Source organism: Canis lupus, chromosome 25, assembly GCF_011100685.1.
Source record: "Canis lupus familiaris isolate Mischka breed German Shepherd chromosome 25, alternate assembly UU_Cfam_GSD_1.0, whole genome shotgun sequence".
Classification (NCBI taxonomy): Eukaryota; Metazoa; Chordata; class Mammalia; order Carnivora; family Canidae; genus Canis; species Canis lupus.
In genome coordinates this window covers 51,102,393-51,115,988 of record NC_049246.1, presented here as the reverse complement: position 1 = coordinate 51,115,988, position 13,596 = coordinate 51,102,393, and the positions used below count along the sequence as shown (strand labels likewise).

The 13,596-nt window shown below is 69.1% G+C and overlaps 1 protein-coding gene across 1 annotated transcript in view; it reads right to left on the bottom strand.

Moving 5' to 3' along the window:
- Positions 1 to 4,318: 4,318 nt before the first annotated feature.
- The window catches only part of CROCC2 (ciliary rootlet coiled-coil, rootletin family member 2), a 49,661-nt gene continuing 40,383 nt past the window's right edge, over positions 4,319 to 13,596 (bottom strand). The window contains 2 exon segments of the mRNA XM_038573039.1: positions 4,319 to 5,814; positions 11,282 to 11,410. Of these exon segments, the coding sequence (XP_038428967.1) occupies positions 5,728 to 5,814; positions 11,282 to 11,410 (216 nt within the window). The 3' untranslated portion in view covers positions 4,319 to 5,727.

Genomic DNA, 13,596 nt, shown 5'->3' with positions numbered 1-13,596 from the left:
CGCAGGGGCGGCGGGGAGGGCGCGGGCGGCGGGGAGGGCGCGGGGCCGGGAGCGCGGCGGGCGCGGGGAGGGCGCGGGGAGGGCGCGGGGAGGGCGCGGGGGCCGCGGCTCGGCCGAGGAGGGCGCCGGGCGGGACCGCGCTCAGGCCAGCCCCGCCCCGGGGCCCGCGGCTTAAATACGCAGCCGGGCGGGGGCGGGGCCGGGCCGGGCGGGGCGGGGCCATGCAAATGAGCCGCCCTTAAAGCGCCAGGCCCCGCGGGAGGGCCCCGGCGAGGCGAGCGCAGCGCGCGGGGCGTCCTGCGGGGGGGGGCCGTGCTCCTCCCCCCGGGGTCCCCGGTCGCGGGGCTGGGCGGCCGCGCAGGAGGCGCCGCGACAGACCCCGAGGACGCCTGACACGTGGGGCCTGGGGCCCGCCGGGGCCCCTGCGCTTAGCAGTGCCAGACACCCCCGCTCCGCAGGTGCCCAGAGGCCACCCCCGCCGCCCGCCCCGAGCCCCGAGCCTCTGCACACCTGCCCCCCGGCCCTGGGGCGAGGCTCCCATCTCGTGGCCCCCCCGCCCGGGGGAAGGGGGTCAGGACACCACACGGGGGAGCCCCTGGGGAGCTTTCCGGGTGGGTTCCGGGTCCCAAGGGAACCTCATGGCCGGGGAATGTCCTGGGGGAACACAGGTCCACGTGGGCCCGGGGCGAGTGGATGGGCGCTCCTGGGCCCCGCGGATGGCAGGAGCCCCCCCGGAGCCCGCGCTCCAGATGCCGAGTCCCCAGCTCGTGGCCATCCCAGCTCTTCCCCTGCCTCTGGGTCCTCGGACCTCACACCCTGTTCTGAGCGTCTCCCCTCGGGCTCAGGGCAGGGTCCTCAGCCAACCTCCCCGTGCTCCAGTCTCCAGAGCTGCTGTCGGGGGACGCATGACCACAAGCCAAGCCTGGAGCCCCTGACGACCGAGAGCCAGCACTACCACCGGGGCTCTGGGTGCGGCTGGCTCTGGGTGTCCTACGATGTCCTCGGTGAGCCGTTAGCCAGGAGCATTAAGTGTGATTTTGAAGAAATAATGGAAAGGCCGTTTGACTTTGTGTGTTACACGCTTACACAGGTTCCTTTAGGCTAGTGTCAGGGCAGAGCCAGAGCTTAAGGAGGCAGCCGCTGCTGGGGCCGACCTCACGCTCCACCTCCCCCAGAGCAAGCTCCCCCTGAACTTGCTCGGCTGCGACGGGGCCAGCCCGGGGCCAGGTTCCTGCCTCGGGGACCCTCCAGGACAGCAGGACAACCGCGCCAAGGTTCCACTGAAGGACGAGAAAGGTCAAAGCCTCCCACCTGTGGAGGAAAGAAGTCAGAGAGGACATCTAATTGCCGAGGTCGTGCTGGGAGCAGAATCCCAGCCTGACGGGCTCCCGGGGCTCTCGGCAGGAAGCTGGGGAGGAAGGGCACGTTCCCACTTGCTCACATTCACACATGCATGCACACTCTCACATTTCCACATGCATATTACACGTGGATACAGCACGTGCTCACTCACGTGTGCAGCTCACACACACATGCTCCCAGACACAACACACGCAGACATTGCCACATGCACCTCTTCGGCTCCTTCTCCTGAGCACGTGCGTCAGGGGATCCCAGTAAAGGTCTGGGTCTGGGCTGGGCTTTGGGTCCACCCAGGGGCTCGTCGGGAGCAGGGCTGCCCCAGAGCCCAGCATGCTCATGGGCACACAGTGGTGCCCAGTATGTGCACCCACGGAGGGCCTGGTTCTCCAGACATGCTGGGACTGGTTGGCCTACACGGCAGGACCCAACCAGGCCACCCAAGGGAATCCCCTGGGCGGCTTTGTCACAGGCTCAGGCCCGGGCCTGGCCCAGAGAGCAGGTGCTCATGGGGTTAGGCTGGAGCCAGCCGCGGGCAGACGCTTGGGTCGCGGCCCCCAGCGGGGCCGAGCTTACCTGGGGCCGGCGCCTGGCTGCCTGCTTGCAGCCTCCACCCCGGGCCGGTTAGGACCTGGTCTGGGAGACGGGGGGTTAACGTGAGGCCCCACCACCGTGGGCATTACATTTCAAAAAAAAAAAAAAAAAACCCAAAACAAAACAAACCCCCCCCTCCAACTCCACAGGCAAAAAAGAGGGAGAAAAAAATTTTTTTTTTCAGGTGCTAAAAATATTATCAGGAAATACTTTTCAGCAATGTGCCGTTTTAGGTTCCCCTCTGGACTCAAGGGCGCCTTTGTCTCTGCCACAGAAAGTCCACATTTATCAAAACCAAAATCGTTTTATCAAGCAGGCTCATGTTCTGCGGCCGGGAAATCTGAGCCTCCCCAACAGGCCTGTGACATTTTAGTTTAGGGCCTGAGTACGTGTGCAGTTTAGGTGGGGGAGCCCCGGGGCCGACCCCGGGATATCCCGGGACGTGGGGCTCCATCCAGGGCAAGGGGGGAGTGCTGTCCCCCCACAACACACCTGGCCTGGCGGGCTTGTCCCTGAGGGCTCCGAGTGGGGCTGCTCGCGGCTGGCCGTCCCTCCGCAACCTTCTCCAGAGGCAGCTGGATGAGCATAGCCCCCACCCTCCCAGCAGCTGGTTCTTCCACGGATGTGGACCCGGAAGCCCCTGCCCCAGGTAACCCGCCCCCCACCGCTGCGGGCGAGGTAGGAGGTTATGGGGCCCGGAGGGGCAGGTTGGGCGCAGCTCTTGCAGAAGCCCACCCTGCCTGGTTATTACCAGGTGGGGCTGCGTGGGGTCCCTGGCACAGCTGGTCCCCTGGGCAGGGACGGGAACCCCCCGGCTCAGGGCACACTCCTAGGGAATGGACAGTCCGTGGGTGCTGGGCCCACTCGGCCTCTCCCCGTGCCTGCGGCCCCCGCGGCCCCCGCACCCGGACCCCGGACCCCCGTGAGGGCACCTCTCTTGGTCTTAGGGAGACGGTGGGATTGGGGCTCAACGTTTGCTCCCCGGGATGTTCGCTGCTGCTTTAGTTCTTAAAAAACAGGAATTAGAGAAACGCTTTGAGCTGGGGAATCGGCCGGGACAGGCCAAAACTGGTCACAGGTTTGGGGCTGTCTCCCTCCCACGGCCCTCGGGCAACCCCACATGTACCCCCCACCCCCACCGCGCCCGGGGCAAAGACTCCCGCTTCCCGACGCTTCCACGCGCCCCCCACGGCCTCTCAGAGGGGCGCCTCGGTGGCCCAGGGCCTGTCCGTGTGCTGGGAGGCTCGGCAGCTGATGAAGTCACACTTCTGTGGCATTTGTAATGACGTGGGGCAAACCTAACGGGAAAACGTCGACGGAGAGAGTCTTTAAAGCGAGTGTTCAACGTAGGCCAGACGCCGGCGTCCCCCCACCAGGGGCCGGCACGTGCGGGAAGGAGGTGCTCAGGTCTACGCTGGGATCTGCAGTGCTTTGCTTTTTGTACGTGTTCGCTGTCGTTAAACTTTTTATTTGCAGGGATTTGAAAAACGTTAATGTGTTAGAAGCCCCGGTTCCAGCAGCCCCCTCGGTCCTGCGGCCCTGGGAGGCCAGGGTGCTGCGGGGGCGGGGCCTGGCCCTCTGGGCCGCCTTCCCCCCCGCACTGCCTGGTGTGCAGCGTGGGCACCGCCGCCCTCCCTGGGCTCTGGGGGGCCCCCTGCTCCCCCGCGTGCGCCCCACCTGCGCGTGGACACCACAGCGGCCAGGCCCTGGGATGAGCGCTGGTGACGGCGGTCCGACGGGCAGTACCCGCAGTGGACTCTCCGTGCCCCTCCGGGGTGGGGTGGCCCATGGTGCAGGAAACCGGGGCTAGGGGCCTGTCCAGGGTTGCAGGACTGCGGGGGGCGGGGCTAGGGTCCTCCAAGGCCGTGCACCCCGACGGCTGCTGGGCCAGGCTGGGCCTTGGGCGGGGTGGCCGGGGAGATGCCCTGAGGCTCCGGGGACCAATGCACGGCCTGGCCACCCGCGGGCTGTCCTCCCCGGCCCTCACCCCGGACGCTGGGGGGTGCTGTGCGTGGGGACAGGAGATGCCCAGCAGGGCTCCAGCCCCCAGGCACCAGCCCATCTCTGTGCTCCGGTCACCGGGACGCCGCTGGCCACCTGGGCGTGGGGCCTCTGGGCTTGCCTCGGACCTCTCGCTGACGGCCCTGCGGCCTTGGTCCAGAAGCAGGACCTCGGGAGGCCCCGTCGCCCCCTCACCTGCCACAGGTGCCCCGGGAGCTGTTGGCAGAACAGCCAGGCCCCACCCGGTGCCCCGGGACGGTCGGTGCCCTGCAGGAGGTGCTTAAGGAAACACCAATTTATTTCCTTTAGGAAGATCTTCTTTCCTGAGAACATGACTTTATGCTGAATAAGTAAAGACAGCGTCTCCGACGTGGGTTGAACTATTTATTAAAACGCACAGACCCGGAGGTCTGAGGCATGCACGTGGGGCGGGGACACCCCCACCGCCCGGGAGTGTGTGGCTCAGGCTCTGGGGCCTTTCATTCTAACACCGACGAGCCGGACCCCTTTCAGCCACGAGCACTTATCAGGTGGCTCCTCGGGCTGGGAGCTCCGGGCCCAGAGATGTGACAGGTGAGGCAGCAGCGGGTGCCGTGGGCACGCGGAGGGGAGGGCGCCCACACGGACCCCCGCCTCCGGCTCCCGTCCCTTCCCGCGCCGCCGCCGCCCCAGGGCCTTCTGCTGGGGGGGGGGGGTGAGTGCTCCCGGGTGCCCTGCTGTCCCCACTGACAGGTGCACGCCCTGAGGCAGACGCCACCGACACCCCCTTGGCCGCAGCAGCCACTGTTAGTGGGTCACCTGCTCCTCCCCTTGGAGCCCGAGCTGGACTCAGAATCCTCAACCCAGCCGCCAGTGGTGGGCAGAGCTGAGAGGCACAAGGAAGCCTGTGGCCGCCTCCTTGGGGCGCCGCGACCCTCCACTCGCAGCCCGCGGCCCCTCGGTCGCTGCATTGGAGCAGAAAGCAGCTCCGACGGCCTGGGTGCGTCCGGGGGCAGGGGACGGCGATGGCACGGTCGGGCCTGCTCCCAGCTGGGCTCCGGGGGCTCCGGGGGCTCCCAGGGCAGCCAGCCCCACGCACACGGGAAGCCACGGGCCGCCCGGCGCCCCACGGACCCTAAACGTGCCACTTGCAAAACAAGAGAGGCCATTTGGGGCGGAAACAAGTCACCGCGCCCCGTGCTGATGGGGAAGGAGGGACACCACGGCAGGTGATGCCCGCACAGGGGCCAAGAGGGCTGCCCGGGCTCCACGGCCACCAGGACTTTCCCAGAGTTCGAGGCTGGAAACGTGGGAGTTCGGTAGCAGCTCGGGTTCGCAGGCGGCGCTTCCCGTGGCCAGTGAGTCACGGAGACTCGCTTCTGAGTCATTTCCAGCCACCTGCCGCCGGGACGGGCCTGCAGTTCCTGGATACGAGGGTCCGCGGCCTCTGGGCGCAGGGGAGCGGCGGCTGCGCCTCGCAGGACATTGTGTTTTTGGCTCCAGTTGGTGGAAATACTTTCCACGTGCTTCCCCATGTTTATAGAGCTGAGGGCATGGAATGCAGCCCGTGGCCACGGAAGCCGGCCTGCTGGGGCCTGGCCACCGGCTCTGGGGCGCCGCACGCCAGTGTCCCCAGCAGCCGGGCCAGGGCGAGGTGTCCGGGCCCCCAGCAGCCCCCGTGGAACCGCAGGGCACCGTGGACACGGGGCCCCTGGGGGGGAGCCGGACGCCCTGGCTGGGGACGCTGGGTGGGCAGGCCGCCCGGGGCGGGGCGCGGGGTGGCTGCAGCGGGGCTCACTTTTTGGCCCGGGAGGCCTGGCTGGGCTGAGCCTGCGGCCGCCGAGGCACCTCCTGGTCCAGCTGCTTCTTCAGACCGGCCACCTGGGGACAGAGCAGGGGCTCAGGGGGCGGCAGGCCCGGCGGTCACCCCCCAGGCACGTGGCTGTGCGGCCCCTGTGGCCCCCGAGGACGGGTGGCCTGTGAAGGGACAGAAACACGAGGCGGGCGACGGGCTCCGCAGCTGCGGCAGGATGGGCAGGGTGGGCAGGGTGGGCAGGGCGCCGCTCCCCGCGGGGACACCGCCGCGCACGCGGGCCCCAGGCACGGCCTTCCACGCAGGCTCGCGTGTGCTCCACAAGCTAGGAAAACACGTGCTCATAGGCTGGGCAGACGCGGCTTGGTGGGTGAGGGACACTGACGAGGGGGTGACGTGACACTGGGTGGCCCTTGACCTCTCCGGGTCCCACTTGCCGCCACTGTAGAACGAGGGTTTCGGCCAGGTGGCCCCAGGTCTCTGAGGGGCCGGAGCCCGGGGCTCAGCCCAGCAGGTGCGTGGGGGGGGTGCGGGGCAGGGGGCAGGGCAGGTGCACGCCACGGCCACATCCGCCACCCCAAGGGCAGCGCAGGGACAGTGCTCCCACTGCCTTGTGACACGCAGTGACCGCTGCTCTCTGCCCAGGACCAGTCCCCACTGCTAAGCCCCCATCCCAGAACCCTCGCCGCGCCCCTCAGTGAGCACTGGGGCCCACGGGGCGGCCGCGCTGGGATCCCACTGCTGGAGGCTGCTGCTCCCCTCGCCCCACCCCTCCGTCTGCTGGGACACTGAGGGCCGGGCCCCCTTTGCTCCTCCAGGCCCTTCACCCGCCACTGGTGATGCTGCTTGGGCTCCGGGGCCGGTCCCGTGGGGCGGGGCATCGAGCTCGCAGAGCCCCCCTGTGCCGGCTGCACCGGGACCTGGGCACCCACTGCTGCCGCCTGCCCGCCTGCCGCTCGGAGTCCCGGGGCCGGAGTCCAGCCCTCCCCCCGGGGCCACCTGTCCGTCCTCCAGCTCCCCGCCTGCCCCAGTGCCCGCTGAGCCCACCCGGGGGGGGCGTTGCTCACACTTCAGCGCCGGGGCCTCGTCGGGCCTGGACTCCCCCCTTGGGGCCTGAGAGCCCCTTTACTCCTAGCTCCTGCTCGGCTGCCCGGGGCTGCCGGCCCCCCGGCGCCTCTCGCCCTCTGCTCTTCCTGGCGTCTCCAAGTGTGCGGGGTCTGGCTGCCCACAGAGGGGGCACAGGGCAGCCCCCAGAGCGGCCCGCAGGCCTGCCTGGCCCCAGGTGCCTTGGAGGGAAGGCCAGGAGGGCCGCGTAGGGCCCTGGGTCCCGGGGCGGTGAGAGCCCGGCAGGCCCGTCATCGGGGCTGTCTCCTCCTCTGTCCAGCCCGTCCCTGCCGTCTGCACGTGCACGTTCGTGGGGGGGTGTGCGGGAGCCTTCGGGGACCCACCTGGGGCCCGGAAGCACGAAGCTCCACCGCCCGGGGGGCCTGCAGCTGTGGTCCTGCCGCAGGGCCCTGTCCACGTCCCAGCCCCTGTCCTGGCCCTGGCCCCGTCCTTCCCCAGCTTCTCCTGCTCCGTCTGCGAGAGCCCAGATGGCAGGGGCTCCTTTTGTCCCTCGTGGGGGTCCCTTCTGGAGGGAGGACCTGACGCCCCAGGTCATGCCTGCGGGTGCCTGACATGCACGGTGCCCTCCGGGGAGTCCCTGGTCCCGCTCGGGGCCTTGTCCCTGGACAAGACTCGAGGGCATCGAGCCCCCTGGAGCGCCCCCCAGCCGCCCTCCCGCCTGCTGCCCTGGCTCTCGCCCCCGGGGCTGGACCCGGCAAGGCCTCCGTCCTGTCACTGGCGGTGGCGTGCTCAGTGACAGCAGGCTAGCGTGACAAAAACAAGGACTCCTTCTTCAGTGTGAGAAAAAGAGAGTCCACGTCCCCTGAAAAAGGAAGTCCTGTTTCTTTAAAACTCCAGCTACGCTCCTGGAAGTGCACGTTAAACAGAGAAGAGAAAAGTGAAATCCAAAATAAATAAACGGCCACATCCGGGTTTCCCCTCCTGAGACACCAATAAAGGGTTTATGGGTTTGGGGGCCCCTCGCAGCTGACCTCCTGGAACTCATTAGCTGCTCCCCCCCCCCCCCCCGACCTGGGCCGCAGGGGCCCGCAGCTGGCGCGGCTGCCCCGGGCAGTGCCACTGAGGCCCGGCCAGCGCCCCCCGGAGCCGCCACGGACGCCTGGGCCCCTGTCAGCGTGGTCGGCCTTCGGGGTAAGCAGGATTCCTGTGACCCCGGGGGTCGGCGACCCTCCTCCCTGGGAGGGCAGGTGGCCCTGCAGGGACAAGCTGGCCACTGGCTTTCAGGGACCGTCCTGACCTGCTGGCCTCTGTGCCTGCGCCCTGACCCCGACCCCAACCTGTTCCTAGGGTCTCTGCCCCCACTGCACCCCCCTGCTGACCTGGCCACTCCCCTCCGGAGAACCCGCTTGTCCCCGAGTCCACGTCAGCTGGACGGTGTGTGTCTGGTGGCCCGGGCCTGCCCCAGGACAGATGTTGACGTGCGCTTGGGGACACAGAGGGGCAGACACTCTCCCGGAGGCTCCAGGCTCAGCAGTGCCCTTGCCTGGTGGGGCCTCACCACTCTCCTGGGGGTGCGTTGGTCAGTCCTTGTCGGCGAGGGGCAGAGGCTGGGGCAGAGGCTGGAGCCCGGGGCAGAGGCCGGCTTGGGCTCGGGGAGACCTGGGGAGGCTCGGCTACTCTCAGGGGGACCTGGCTGCCCCTGGTTGTGCGTCTTGCTCTGGACACGGCACCGTCCGTCCCGCCTGCTCTGCCCTCCCCGCTGCTGACCGCGGGCTGCGCCGGCGCCTCCGTCCTCCCAAGTGTGAGCTCTGGGCACCCGCCGCCCGCCGCTCACCCCCGGCGACGATGGGGCGCTGAGGCCAAGCCTGGCCTGCGTGGCGCCCTGACCCTCGCCTGTGAGCCAGCCCCGCCTAAGGCACTCTGGGCAGGTGTCGGTGAGCAGGGGGAGTGGAGGCGAGCTGGGGGGGCCTGGGTCTGCGGCGCCCCGAGAGGCCCTGGCCGGACACTGCTGCCCTGACGGCCGCGAGCGACCAACGCCCTCCATTCCGGGGCTGCTCCCTTCAGGCGGGGGGGGGCGTGTTGGCACACCTCGCACACCTCGTGCACACCGCACATCTGCACGCCTGCACACCCTGCACACCCCGCATACCCACACACCCCGCACACCCGCACACCTCTGCACACCTCGTACACCCTGCACACCTCGCACACCTCCACACCCGCACACCTCTGCACACCCTGCACACCCCACACAGCTCACACACCTCTGCACACCTCGTACACCCTGCACAGCCCGCACAGCTCACACAACTCTGCACACCTCCACCCACCTCTTACACCGCGCACACCTTGCACACCTCTGCCCACCTCGCACACCTCTGCCCACTTCACACACTTCTATACATCTCGCCCACCTCCACCCACCCTGCACACCCCTCACACCCTGCACCGATGCACACCCAGCACATCACAAACCCCTGCACACCTCCCCCCCGCGCACATCTCCACCCACCTCACACACTGTGCACACCTTGCACACCTCCGCAGGCCTGCGCTGCGGTGGGAGGGGCTGCAGCCCTGTGCAGACACCTGTGCTGACCGGCAGGTCTGGTCCCTGGGCCCCTCCATGTCTGTGCCCGCACACAGCGTCAGCCCTACTCTAGGGGACAGGCGGCGAGGATCTTCGCCCAGACGGGGCACAGACGTGCTCACTGAGGTTCCTGGTCACGGCCGCCAGGCGCCAGGGCGGCAGGACACACCCATCTCCTCGTCCTAGTGAAGCCTGGGAAGGCCACCCTACTCTGGGGACCGCGGCTGAGACCTCAGCAACCGGGACTCCTGCTTGCCCACTTTGTAAGGGGGTCACTGAGCTGGAAGGGTCAGGTGCCTCGGACGCTGGGTCACGAGCCCAGCAAAGGCTGCCCCCAAACTGCCCTGTTGCCCGATTCCCCCATATTCCCTGCTTGAGTCTGCGTCTCGCCGGAACCGCGTGCCCACAGCCTGGCTGGCACCTGCCACACACCCAGTCCCCTCCCCGTTCCTGCAGGGCCCAGGCGGCACATCCGGGACCAAGGAGCGGCCCGCGGGGCCATGTGCGGGGAGGCCCTGCTGCCTGCAGACTCCCGCTGCTGGGCCCACAGAGCCTTAAGTGGGCGTGGGGCCTGTTCCAGGGGCCCTTTTCCCTTCTCTGGGCCCCAGAAGATGCTCTGGCCGCCCCACCCCCAGTTCAACCCGGGCAGCTTCACTTTGGCGTGTTTCCTCCGCGGAGACCGCATCCACTCACACTTGGGGAGTGTGCCCCGCGAGTCACTGGCCGGTGGGCGCCTGGGCTGGGCCCTGCCCCTGGGCCTCGCGCCTTTCCCCGTGTGTCCGGGCGGCTCACTGTCCTGTCCTGGCCCCCGGTCGCTGCCGGCCTCCGGGTCTCGCTCCTGCCCGCTGTGGAGACCTCTGGGGTGGAAGCCCGGCTCCCCCTTGGCGACTGTGCGCCCCTGAGCTACCCTGTCGCCGGGTCCAGTGTATGGGGCACTTCCTGAGCCGCGGGCATCTCCAGCCAGAGGATCCGGGGCTCCAGGGGTAGGCGGGTGCCAGGCCACCCAGCCCCCAGGGGCTGTGGCTCACACACTGGGGGCAGAGCTGGGCCTTTGCTGTGACCCGTGTTGCTCCCCAAGGACAGCAAAGGGAGCGGGTGTCTGTAGGGTCCCCCACCTGCGCCGGCGGCCCTGGGCTTGGAGAGGGCAGCGCAGGTGCAGAGCTGCCCCCCCCCCTCCTGCCACCCGCAGCTCGCAGGTCCACCCCCATGGGATGCAGCCGGCCCGGCCCCGCCCGCCCCCTTCAGCCGCGGCCCCGCCCCTGCAACAGGGGCCCCGCCCTTCCCGCCCCTGCAACAGAGGCCCCGCCCCTGTAGCAGTGGCCACGCCCTTTCCCCCGCCCACACCACCTAGCCCCCGCCCCTGTAGCAGTGGCCACGCCCTTTCCCCCGCCCACACCACCTAGCCCCCGCCCCTGTAGCAGTGGCCACGCCCCTTACCCCGCCCACGCAGCCGCGGCCCCGCCCATTCCCCCCGCAGCCGCGGCCCCGCCCCCTGTAGCCACCGCCCCGCCCCCGCCCCTGTAGCCGTGACCACGCCCTTTGCCCCGCCCACACCACCTAGGCCCCGCCCCTGCAGCCGTGGCCACGCCCCTGCAGCCCCGCCCCCCGCGCGTGCAGCCCCCTGAGCTCCCCCTGCAGGCCGGCCCGTCCGCTCGGCGCCTGCTCCCCTGCCCACGCGCTCACCGCCCTGCCGAGGGGAGGCGGCTGCCGGGGCCTCCAGGCTCTCCCCGCTGAGCTGCGTGTCCACAGCCGACCCCGCGTCTAGGGTGTCCCTCCCGCCTCAGTTTCCCCGTCGGTCCGCTGGCGGTCGGATGGCGTCTGGGAGGCTCCAGATGCGAACACCTGCCCGCGGCTGCCGGGGGCGCCCCTCCCCCCCTCACCTGCCGCGAAGGCTCCGGCGCGCCCTCCAGCAGGGCCACCTGCTCCTGCGGCCCCTTCCCGCGCCGGGCCCGGCCCTGGCTGTGCCTCCGGCTCTCACCCAGCGCCCTGTGCAGCGCGTCCAGTTGCTCCTAGGGAGGAAGACATGGGGTCTCCTGGGAACACGGCCTGGGGGTGCTAGGGGGCAGGGCCTGCAGGTGCTGGTCAGGCGGCTTAGGGTGTGGCCGCGGTGGGCAGGGGCCTGGGGTGCAGGACCCCGAGAGGCTCCGCCTGGGCGCTCTGTGCTGGCCGGGCTGGCCTCAGGACGCAGCTGGCCTCCGTCCCCCTGGGATGAGCCGGGGCGTCCCCCAAGCGCTCAGAGCCTGTAGAGCTCAGGCCCGGGCCCGCTCTCCCCAGCTGCAGCCTCTGAGGTCCACCACCTGTGCCCCTGCCCGGCACGTCCCACCACCGTGGGCCCAGCAGCCTGCGTCCCAGGACACTGCTCCCTGCCCCACAGGCACCCGACACCCCAGGCTCAAACAGCGCGGGCCCTCCTCCCCCCGCACCCACTCACCCACCCCTGACCATCCTTGGCCCTGTTGCTTCAGCCTGCCCCAGCCGTGGTCAATGACTCGGGCACCCGTGGCCCTCCCTTTCCTGTCCCCAGGCGTGCTCCACGGGGTGGCCCGACCGCACGCCCCAGTCTGCGTGTCGAATTGTGCCGTTTCATCGTCCTGAGGCTGCAGCGGCTCTCGGCCGCCACCTCCTCTGAGCCCCTGCCCTGCTCACTCTCCAGCCTCTAGCGGCTCCTTGCTCGGGGCGCTGCCCCCTGTCCTCTCGGCCCTGGGGCCATCCTCCCTGTCACCCCGGGCTCTGACCCCGCCCCCAGGACGACGGCGCCTGCTGGGTCCCCTGGGTCCTGGAGCACACACCGTGGGCCTGGGGAAGTCTGATGAGCAAACACGCACACACAAGCCCGCACGAGTCCACCTAGGAACACACAGCCCTGCCCCTGAGTGTTTGGTGGGAAGTGGCCAGTGTCTTCCTGGAAAACCAGGGATCACACCTGCTGGTGCTTCGATGGCTGAGCAGGAAGGCGGAGCTGGGGTGCTGGGGGGGTCCTGGGGTGTCCACCCTGGAGCCCGTGGTAGCTCAGGCTCAAGCGGGCAAAGCGGAAGAACACGAGTGGGAATTTGGAGACAGCCTGGGGGGCCGTGTGGGGGCTGGGGAGCTGGTGGTGGCCTCTCCGCTGGGTGGTCCAGGACCCGCTGACCGAGACGGGAGGGTGGGCAGGGGGTTGCAGGCCCAGAGTTCAGCCTTGAGGGGCTGGATGTGGGGGACAGTGTCACAGAGCCTCCGATGGCCGGGGCGGAGGGAGAGACAGGTCCCAGCCCAGTGGATGCTACAGCAGAGGGCGGAGGACGAGGCGGCTGCCCAGGAGGACCGAAGGCTGGCCGAGGGCTGACCCCTCCGTGCAGTGCCCCAAGAGGCCGGCACACCCAGACCCCAAAGGGATCCTCTGGATGTGACAAGTGCTGCTGATGAAGTTTGCACATCTGTGGGGGGGGAGGGCGCTCTTCCCAGGAGCAGGGCTGGGGGAGGGGTGGGGAGGGTGCAAGAGGGAGGCCCGAAGCTATGGGTTCCCCCGATGACCACACGGGTTCCAGCCCTCGGGGGCCCATCCGGACCACAAGCACAGCATTCGCAGCAGTTGCGTCCCGTCCGTCTGTCACTCGGCCATGACAAATGCTGGGGTGCACGGGGCCCGCCAATGGGGGAGGCCACTTCGGAGCAGGGAGAGGACTGAGCCCCTGGCGAGGGGCCGGTGGGCAGAGCCGGGACGGGCTTCCTCGTCTGGTGCTCTCGGACTTTAGAAGCGGACAGTGGGGACAAAAGCCGCAAGGTTTCGCCCTTCCCTGCAAGTTCGGAAACCACCATTTTCTGTTTGTGCACATTTCCAGGAGAAAAGCAGAGGTTTCCTTCAAATATGGCTTAAATATTTCATGGTATTTTAAAGAGGCCCAGGCCACTTATGTGAAGCATCAGGCTCCTCTCGTAATGACTCAGCTTTTACGGAATTCACATTAACCGGCATCATCGGACGGCGTGCCCTCTGCCAGCGTCACCCGGTGCGCCTCCGAGTTAGTGTCCTTCCTTGCGTCGCCACGGTTCGGAGCCCACAGGCCGTGCGAGGCATGGGCTGGGCCAGTCGGCCTCGCACACCCGGTTCGCCTGCGGGTCCACGTGGCGGCGGGAAGGCGCCAACTCCAGCCCCGCGCGGGGCCTGCGCTCCAGGGGCCTCGGGCTGGTCCTGGGAGAGACCCCAGCGGGCAGCGCT